At 46.9% G+C, this 10,827-nt stretch overlaps 1 protein-coding gene across 1 annotated transcript in view; it reads right to left on the bottom strand.

The window, feature by feature from the left end:
- The window catches only part of TECPR2 (tectonin beta-propeller repeat containing 2), a 97,179-nt gene extending 94,825 nt beyond the window's left edge, over positions 1-2,354 (bottom strand). The window contains exon 1 of the mRNA XM_006879181.1: positions 2,124-2,354. Coding sequence (XP_006879243.1) covers positions 2,124-2,342 — 219 coding nt within the window. The 5' untranslated portion in view covers positions 2,343-2,354. The remainder of the gene's footprint in view (positions 1-2,123) is intronic.
- Between the last annotated feature and the right edge of the window lie 8,473 nt (positions 2,355-10,827).

Here is a 10,827-nt window from a genome sequence, read left to right as displayed (position 1 = left end):
TGAGATGGATTGATTCGGTGACTGGGGTAATCGGGATGGGTGTGTCGGACGCAGTGCAGTTGGCGCAGGATAGAGCAGGGTTTAGGGCTGTTGTGCATAGGGTCGCTATGAGTCGAAAACAACTCGACGGCACATAACAACAACATGCATTATAAAATGGAAACACATTTTCTTTATCACTTTCATGCAAATAAATAAGTAGTAACATGAAAATCAAGGTATTTCACCCATGCCAAACAGTTTTATCAGATAATTTGTTTTTATTTACCTTCCCATAAAGATTTATGGGTTGGGAACCCCTGTGGGACAATTCTATTCTGTCTTATGGGGTCACTGGGTCAACAGCACACTGTATAACAAGAGTCCCTCTCAAATGCAAACAACAGCACTGCCATTTACTATCTGTCCGACCTGCGCCTCAGCTGTCTCCCTGCTAAACCGGGGTAACAGCACTTAACCTCATGACGTCTCTGTGATGACTAAAAGAATGAATGCGTGTCATGCTTTAGTGTAGTGAGAGCTGGTAAGCCAGTGGTAAGGAGTTACACTGACAACCCGAAGGGTTTGAATCCACCATCTGCTCAGAGAGAGAAAAACGGATGACCTCCTCCCGTGTGATTTACAGACTCTGAAAACCGGCTGGAGGGCCAGCGGTCTATGAGCGGTTCTAACTTGACAGCAAACAACAACAACAAAGGTTTAGAATAACACCCGGTACATACTATGTACATGTTAATCATTAAAATTTTTTAAACAACTGAGCACAGAGGCTTAAGAAACTCTTTTTATTGAAACTTTAATAAGTTGTTGTTATTGTTATGTACTGTCAAGTTGGCACGCACTCGTTTTCAGAGGCAGTAAACAGCACAGGAGGAGAATGCCCATCCAAGGAGCAGCTGGTGGACTGGAATCTTTGGGTTCAAATGCCTCTGGGGTGGCAGCACAACTCTTAAGCACTAAGTCACCAGAGTTCCCTGCAAGTTGAACACTGATGAAATATTAGGTGCACTGGTGGTGCAATGATTAAAATGCTTGGCCCCAACCTCAGAGCTGGTGGCAAGAACCTACCAGGCACTTTGAGGGATAAAAAAAGTGTCCGTTTGCTGGTGTGAAGCCTTGCTGCCCTGGAAATCCTCCAGGGCAGCTCCACTCTGAACTGCCCGGGCCTGTGAATCAGCACTGACTAAAGAGCAGCAGGTCTGGTTTGGGTTTATTTATAAGCATCTCCTTGAACACAATGCCCTGACTTTGCTGGAAAAGCTCATTAACCCCACGGATGAGCCGCATGAGCTTCGAACTCCTTGAAGCAGGAGCGCCTACCTCACCTTTGGGGGCCCCGCAATAGTTGTGTACTCAATAAACTCCAAGCACTGATTGAGCAGATGAATTCAAGCGTGGCTCCTCGATATCTCGTGTCAGCCACACCTCACACAGATATCAGCCTCCCAAAAATGTACAACATGCAGGCTCGCTGCAATCAACCAACAATGTACGATATTTGGCCCTGATCCCATCGTCAGTGCTATGTCAGGGTGATTTCACGGACAATGCCCTTGTTCTGACATGTAGTCAACATCAATGTCACTCTTTTTACATAACAATGTAAAAAACAGAGTAACCAGAGGTAGGTCAGTCAGGCCCTCTGCAAAAGAAACACGTGAGAAAGAATCTACTCCCCACGTGCTCCTGTTGCTGCTGTGTGCATGGGGGTCTGCTCCCTCCCACAGTGGCCCAGGGCCCAGGACAGAACTACTCTCAAGGGTTGTCTGCTCTCTTGGCTGTCTTCATGGAGGTGGAGCCAGTTCTTTCTCTTGCAGAGCCCCTGGGTGAGCCTGAACAGCCTACCTTTTAGTTAGCAGCCAACTGTTTAACCACGCTCCTGCTCCTTCGAAGTCTTTTTAGTGTAACAATCACTCCTTAGGTTGTTCTACAACAGTAAACACTGAAGGGTTCTCTTTGAAAGAGACAGCAGATTTTGGCAGAGGAAAAAAGTTTAAAACAGCTTGATTTAAGGTGTATTCAAACTTATGCAAGAGGCTACGAGCACCATCCCATCTGAGCACGTGCAGGTGAACAAGACACAGCCCCGGGCTCACACGCGAGAAGGAGGAGGCCCGACCCACCTCGAAGTTGTACTTCCTCATCTGGTTGGCATGGCGGCAGTACAGGTAGAGCATGCCGATGCTGCTGCCCACGGCGATGTAGTCCCCATTGGTGTCCAGGGCCGTAAGGTAGACCACAATGGAGCGGAAACCCTTCTGGATTTTCGTCGGAATGGCGTTGAGAAGGTAGTACAGAGGGCAGAACTCTCTGAAGGTCACTGGCTCTGAGAGTGACGCCATGGCCAAGGTGTCCACTGTTGATCTTCAGGCAGGAAGGGGGACTCTGGCATGGAGGGAGGCCTGGGGGCTAAAGAACAAGCATTATTATTATTCTCCCCATGTCTCATCATGCCAGAAAGAAGAAATCTTTAGTTGTGGGAACTGAGAACTGCAAGGTGGGTGAAAACTACAGCAGGGGCTTAATTCAACAGCAAACACAACTGCCATGGTATCATTAAGCTGGCTTTTGAATGTCTTCATTCAAAATGCACCTTATTAGGGATCGGCCCTTCTGATTTCTAATTCACGTGTGGTGAATCCTAAAGAGGGGTGGACAGAATATGTGTAACAGCTCCTAATGTCAAGGAGCCTATGTCCCAGCCAGAGAAGCAAATGCAGCAACAGAGAGCTGAAAGCCACAAGGAACGAAGAGTGGATCTGAGGGCTTAGGGGAGCAGAGGGAACCATCGCGGAGGACTAGAGTCATCACAGCGTACGCATCACACCGTAGGCAAACATCGTGGACCTGGTTGCCTCGCAGGGTGGACAGGGTAGGGAAGGAACAGAAGACATCCTGTCCAGGGGAACCGTGAACCCATCTCAGCTGTGGAGTCTGTGCATGTACCACGAGGCAGGGAGGGGATGTGTGCAGCCTCGGGCACTCCGTGCCTGGCATCTGTGCCACGTGGAGACTGATCTCTGCATTCTGAATTCAGAGCCTGCCCCAATAAAGTCACCCAACTGTCACACAGAACATTCTCATGTAAAAGTGCTCACTCATTCAATCTACATTGTTGTGTGTTGCCAAACTGATGTTAGCTCATGGTGACCCCACACCACAGAGCAGACCCGCCCCACAGTGGCTCTGAGGCTGTAATCTTTAATGGGAGCTGAATGCCAGGTCTTCCTCCCACAAAGTGGGTGGTGGCATCCAACACTCAACCTTTTGATAAGCAGTCAGGCACGCAACTATTGTCCCACTGGGGCTCCATTTAATCCTTATCCCACCCTTTAAGACAGGTGGCATTATCCCCCACTTCCAGATGACGATATTGAGGTGAGAGTGATCAAAACACTTGCCCAAGACCACACAGCCACAAATATTGTGTATTCAAGTAAAATGAAATCCTTAACCATTTCTATCTTTATTTCCTTCATCTGATGTTGCTCACTGGTCCAACTGTGAGGATATTTGTTTTATGTTGAGGTGTACACACACACACACACAAAATACCAAAGACATACAGTTTCTCATTCAATAAATCATGTACATTTTACATTTTGTGGGTAATATTCCCTTATAATGTGATTTCTTTTTTTACATTTTTTTTAAATTATTTTTTGTGTGTGTGTATGTACTATTAAATCGGATCTGACTGGTGGTACTGGATGAGATCAGCAGAGCATCTGGTGGATCTGAACTGCGTACCTCTGGGATTGCAGTGCAGCTTCTTGAATTTTTTTAATGTTATTGCTATGTATAGCTGATTGGGAGCTGACTCATAGCTGACCTCCAGAGGGTTTCAGAGGTAGTAAATCACTGCCTTTAAGGAGAAGAGAATGGCCATCTTCCTCCCTCAGATCAACTGGTGGACTTGAACTGCATGCCTTTGGGTGGTCATCTGTGCTCCCTGAGGTTGCTGGTTTTGGGGTTTTTAATGAGTGCACGGGAAATCTGCAAGGGACACAAAACACAGATAATTCAAAATGTTCTCAACCAAAATGTTTTCATTTCATCAGCATAATAAACAGCACAGACAAACCTCCCAGTATTTTCTTGGAATAAACTTCAAGAGATAGAAGCGCTGAATGAACAGGAGGCTACAATGTCTCCAGTGTCTGTGACTGTCTCCATTCTGCAAACCCACAGGGATTTTCCTCTCCTGCCAGCCTGCTCCTTCTCAAGCCTTTCAGCACCTCTTCTTCCTCAGGCTTAAGCCAATCATCACTGGGAAATCTGACCTCGCTCCCTGCGCAGCCTCAGGATCTCCAGCTCGTCCCTTGACCTCCATCCAGGTCGGCCGGTTGCAATCTCTCATCCCCTGGCCACCACCCAGCCTCCCACCTCCCTGGAGGCTTGCTCTGATCTGTGTCGGCTGATGACAGTGCTAGGAAGCAAGCAGAAGTACTGAGCTCCTCACGAAAGCCAGCTAGCATTAGTTATTTCTGCCTTTCAATCTCCTCGCCACACGGCAACTCTCTCAGATGATTTGAAAGTATCTCAGTCAATACCTGAACTCTACCCAGAAGGGGCCTGCAGACCGACACCAAGTTAGGAGAGGCCTGCAGACCGACTCCAGGTTGAGGAGGGGCCTGCAGACGGATACCAGCTTAGGAGGGGCCTGCAGACCGACGCCAGGTTAGGAGGGGTCTGGGGAGTCCCTCCAATGCTGTGCTGGCAGAGCAGACATGCAGCTGTCCTCAGGTGAGGTTTACCTGGGATGGTTTTGTTGTAGTGACTACAGAGTCACCCCCAGTGTGAGGGCAGGACTGCTCCGCAGGGTTTTCAAGGCTGGACTTTTCAGAAGTAGACTGTCAGGCCTATTTGTGGGTTTGAATCGCCAACCTTCCAACTAGTAATTGAGTCTTTCAGTGTTTGCACGCGCAGGGACACCTGGCTGGCCCAATGGCTGTCCAGGGAAGCCCGAGTCCCTGGGACCATCTCCCTGGCTGGCCTCATGCATGCTTTCTCTCTGTCATAGCCACAGAGTGAGAGCTGACCCCCAGCAGACCCCCCCCTCTCCGCGGGCCTGTGGAGGCGCAGATGGCCCAGCTTTCTCCCCTGCCACCACTGGTGAATTCAAACCACCAGACACCACCTTGCATTAGCAGCACAATTCCCTCCAGAGTCGCCATGAGAGCTCCCTCATAACCGTAACAGCAGCACAGAACTAGATCGCACACGTGAGGAGGGAGCATGCAGTCCCCCGTCGGATGAACACGCCCAGGGTGTCAGGGTCAGCAATCACAGCGGGAGGCACAGGTGGTGTCGGAGCCCAGCAGCACTGAGTTCCTGCCCTTCCCCTCCTTCCATCAACTCTGCCTCCAGGTTCACTGCCATGGAGCCCCCTCACCACCTCCATCATCACACCCAAGCTGAGGCTCTCCCATCTCCGTCTGCAACACTGGGCCAGCCTTACGGGAACCGGGCTCCTGCTTCCACCCTAGTCCCTGGGCCCACTTTCACCCACAGCAGTTATACCCGACTTCTCCAAAATGAAAACCTTCTGTGCTCCAACAGATGCCAACAAGAAACAAACTAACAGAAGACAACCCACAGGAGGCTTGTCATCACGTACCTGACAGAGGACGTGCATCTAGAATATAAGTGCCCCGATGATGAAGTGCTTAGAGAGCTCGGCTGCTGACCAAAAAGTGTGTGACTTGAATCAGCTCCACGAGGGAGATGAGGTAGTCGACTTCTAGAAAGATCCCAGCCTCGGAAAGCCCTTCAAGATCACCGTGAGTTAGAACTGACTTAATGGAAGAGGGTAGGTGTCAAAAGAACTCTTACTCCTTCCCTCTCAGTCAGGTCGGACTCACACTGACCGCACTGGACAGAGTAGAATTACCCCACAGGAGGGTCTACCAAAGCGAGGAAATCCCCCAACAAAATGGACTGACAAAGTGACTGTGACCATGGGCTCAAGCGTATCAGACATGATGAGGATGGCACAGGAAAGGACAGCATTCAGGTCCGTTGTTCACAGGGTCACTGAGTCATACTCGACGGACATCAAACAACAACAAAGATAAGGAGCCTCGGTGGCACAGGGAGTGGAGTGCTGGACCGCTAAGCAGAAGGTCGGCCATCTACACCTGCCAGGTGCTCCTTGGGAGAAAGAAGAGATGTTCTCCTCCCATGGGGACTCACCGTCTAGGGACGCTCAGGAAGCATCACCTTGAGAAGGAATAACCGAGACAGTGGGGGCGGGGTTGGGTTTGGTAATCTCTACAGTCCTCTCTACGTCACCATTTCCTTCTTCGGTTTTGGTTTCTTGCTGTTCTAGTGCAATTTCCAAGGGTCTCGGCTGACATCTCTGTTGGCTCTCTGCTTTCTCCTCTTTGCAGTGATCTGCTTTCTTCGTGGATGACAACCTCAATGGTATCCCACAGTTCATCTGATCATTTTCATCACTGCCTCAAACCTGTTCTTGAGATACTTTAAAAATTCAAGCGGGACAGATTCAGGGTCATATTTTGGTTCTTATGGTCTTGTTTTAATTGTCTTCAGCTTCCGTTTGAACTTGCACATAAGTAACTGACAGTCTCTTCCAGTCAGCATCGAACTTCTCTATTCTTTCCACAGATGTAATCAATCTGATTCCTGTGTAATTCATCAGGTGAGGTCCTTGTGTATAGTCATTTTCTGTATGTTTTTTTAAAAAGGTCTTTGTGAAGAAAGAAAAGGTATTTGTGGAGGGTGGGAGCAGAGGGGTGAAGATGTGCTGCGTGGTTAACCACAGGGTTGCACAAGCTGATGGATGGAGGGAGAGGTGGGTTAAGGAAATGGGAACGATCCAGTGTGAAAAATGATATATATGAACTCTATGAGTAAATCAGTGTAAAATAAAAGTTTTATCTTAATTTAAAAAAAGTAATTAGCACAAAGGTTTTAGCCTTGGAGGTATATTGATACATGTAAACTGGGATTCCCCAAAATATGTTTTTGTTGTTATAACTACAAAGATTTTATTATTAAAAAATAATAAACTACAAAAACATGGCCAAAAAAAAAAGAGACGTATTTGCAACGTGTAAGTCACTGATTGTCCAAAAGCCTCATTTCTGTCACTAAGTGATTTCTAAATACCAGTCGTTCGTTCATTCTCAACTTTTGTGTGCCAGTCATCAATTATTACTAGTGAATCTTGGTTGCATGTTTATTTAAGAATGCAGAAGTTGGCAGGAATTCTCAATGTCTTCATCTTTGGTGCATATATTTGAATGACGGTTATATTAACAGGTCTTCCTTGAGTTTGTATAGTTAGTACCTTACGGCTCACAGCATTGTACTTCAGGATGGATCTTGAAATGGTCTTTTTTTACTGTGAATGTAACTCTATCCTTCAATTTTTCATTTCTGACATTGTAGATCATACAATTTTGTGAGTCAAAGTGGCCAATCCATATCAGCTCACCCATGGAACTTTCACTGGGCAGCTGGTGAGTTCAAACCTTCAAACGTTCCTTTAGTAGATAAGTGCTAAATGATTCCGTCGTCCTTACAACTCATCCAAGGAAGGACAGCTACCCCAGCCTACAGCTAGGCAGGGTTCTGAACAGACATTTCTCCAAAGAAAACACACAAACAACCAACAAGCACATGAAAAGAAGGTCAACATCATAAGCCATCAGAGAAATGCAAATCAGTAATAAATGCCACACCACCAGGATGGCGAGAAACAGAATGTCAGATGATGATGGGTGTTGGCGAAAGTTTGGATAAATGGAGACTCTCATATACTGGTGGCCAGGTATGTGAAACCGAGCGGCCACTTTGGAAAACAGCCTGGAAGTTCTTCAAAAGGTTGAACACAGTTAACACAGGACATAGCAATGGCGCTCCAAGATAAGTCACAGAGAAATGAAAACACACAACTACACGAGAACTCATGCATAAACGTCCATGGCAGGATGACTCAGAAGGGCCAAAACTCGGGGCTGCCAACTGATGAAGGGGCAAGGCGGATGCTGCTGTTGTTCTGTGCCGTCAAGGTGCCTGACTCATAGAGACCCTCTGCACAACAGCTCTGCACTCTGCCCTATCCCGAGCCAGTCTCACTGTCTGTGACACATCTAACTGCTACCCCAGTCACTGTTCAATCCATCTCATCTGAGGTCTTCCTCTCTTTCTCCAAGATCTGGTCCCTCCTGGAAATATGCCCAAAGTATATGAGATGAGCTTCAAATATCTTTGCCTCCAAGAAGCAACCTGGTTGCACCCTCTCCAGGAAAGACCCGTTTGTTCTCTTGGCAGTCCATGGTATGTTCAAGACGCTCTTCAAGCACCATAATTTAAAGGCTTCAATTCTTCTTCTATCATCCTTAATACAGCTGCCTGAGGCATAGAAAATAATTATGAAGACCATTGCCTGGATCAGGCACATCTTAGTTTCTAGACTGACATCATTGCTCTCTAGCACTCTGGAGAGGTCCCTGACCAGAGATTTTCCTAAAGCAATTTGTCTTTTGATTTCGTGACTGCTGGGATAAGATGTTGACTACTCCATTCGATGAAATATTCCTTGGTAGGGTAGTTAGAAGGAATAAAGTACTGACTCATCCAGAATCCACAGTGTCTCGTTCTACCTGCTGTCCTGAGTCAGAGCCAACTTGACAGCATCTAACAGGGGAAGGTAGGCAGGTTTAAAAGGCCACATATTAACCCCATTTATTAAAACATTCAAGACAGGTGAGATGTTGTTGTTATTGTCATGTACTGTCGAGTCACCTGCTACTCATAGTGACCTGACGTACTACAGCCCTAAACCCTGCTCTATCCTGTGCCAGTCTCACTGTCTTCAACACACCTATCCCGATTACCCCGTCACTGAATCAATCCGCCTCAAAGAGGGTTTTCCTCTCTTGTGCTGTCCCTCCACCCTCCCACGCATGACATCCCTCTCCAAGGACTGGTCCCTCCTTGCAACATGTCCAAAATATGTTAGACGAAGCTTCAGAATCCTTGCCTCCAAGGAGCAGCCTGGTTTAACCATCTCTAAGATGAACCTGTTTATTTTCCTAGCAGTCCATGGATGTTCAATACTCTTCTCCAGCACCACAGCTCAGAGGCATCAATCCTCCTTCTGTCATCCCTAGTCATTGTCCAGCTCTCTGGTGCATAACAAGTGATTGCAAAGACCATGGCCTGTATCAGGCACACCTTAGTCTCCAGAGTGACATCACTGCTCTTCAGTCCTTTGGAGCGGTCCCTAACAGTAGACTTCCCCATCACATAGAAAGTAAATTAGTAGGAGTGAGCAGCCAATGGTGAATGGGGAGGAGCTTTCTTTTGGGGAGGATGAAAATATTCTGAAATGAGACAGTGGTGAAGGCTGCACACTACTGTGATTAATACTAAAAGCAACGGAGAGGACTTTCAATGGGTGAACTTTATGGTATGTCAACAGTATCTCAACAAAGTCGCTACCAAACTTAAAAAAAGACAAGACCCTTTGAGAATAAAATCAGACCATAACACCCATCCTGCGGCAGCCCTGCGATGGCTTCCCGGTGCTCAGAAGACAAAAAAATCCCTGATCAAGACTTCCGAGACCCTGTGTGACCTGGCCCCTTCCCTACTTGCCACATGTCCTCCCGACCCTAGTCCCCTAAACGTGCTCTTCCGCAGCTCAGGACTGAGCACTCCACTGCTCGGAGTGCCTGGAACAATGGGCAATCATAAAAATGGGCTTCTCCTCAACCCAACATCTCAGCTTAAATGGTCCAGTGGTTGAAAGGCTGTGACTGACCAGGTTAAGAACTTCACAGCCCCCTTGCCTCTCTAACATAGCTAGCTGACATCCTTCATGATACTTACCACGATTTCTAATGACCTCATCTGGTAAGTAGTTTAATTACTAATGGTAATGAAGCAAAGTCCCTCATGTCTACTAGTGTTAACTCCCAACCCAAACTAAAGCAAGCCTTAATTCCAACTCAATGATCCCCCAGGCCAGAGAAGAGCTGCCCAGAGAGCTTCCAGGTCTGTGAGGCTTTACGGAAGCAGCTGGTGGTTTGAACTGCTAACACTCCCATTAGCAGCCAAGCACTTAACCACTGTGCCACCACGGCTCCTAAGCACAACTCCTAGTACCTAGCAAATTTTTGCTTGTTGACTAAGTAAAATGTTAACTTCAGATGTTAGTGCAAACACCTGAAAAATCATTATTACTCTACCCTTCAAATTTAATGATTCCCTAGTGCAGAAGGTCAAGGACTGCAGTCTTCAATATGGACAGATGATCAATATCAAGAAGACAAAGGTTCTCACCACAGGGCCAATTGGCAGCACCATGAAAAATGGAGAAGAGATTGAGATTGCAGTCAAAGCTTGCTCGACTCCACAATCAACAATTTTGGTACCACCAGTCAAGAAATCAAAAAATAAATTGCTCTTGGGAAGAGTGCTGTCAGGAACCTCTCAAAAATGCTGAAGAGAAACGATGTCAGTCTAGAGATTAAGCCTGATTCAGGACATGGTCTTCATAATTACTTGCTATCCACAGGAGCCAAAATATGACTTTGATGTCATACCACCTGAATTTCAGAATCATCTCAGGAACAGGTTTGAGGCCTTGAACACTAATGAGTTGTGGGAGGCTGTCAAAGATATCATTCAGGAAGAGTGTAAACAGTCATTACAAAGACAGAAGAGAAAGAAAAGACCAAAATGGATGTCAGAAGAAACTCTGAAGATTGTACTGGAGCGTAGAGAAGCAAAAGCACAAGGAAGAATTCAAGATACTAAAGAGCTGAACAGAAGATTCCAAAAGGCTGCTCA

Source organism: Elephantulus edwardii, unplaced genomic scaffold (assembly GCF_000299155.1).
Source record: "Elephantulus edwardii isolate Elephantulus edwardi_28Jun2011 unplaced genomic scaffold, EleEdw1.0 scaffold00002, whole genome shotgun sequence".
Taxonomy (NCBI): domain Eukaryota; kingdom Metazoa; phylum Chordata; class Mammalia; order Macroscelidea; family Macroscelididae; genus Elephantulus; species Elephantulus edwardii.
This window is presented reverse-complemented; position numbering and strand designations above follow the sequence as displayed.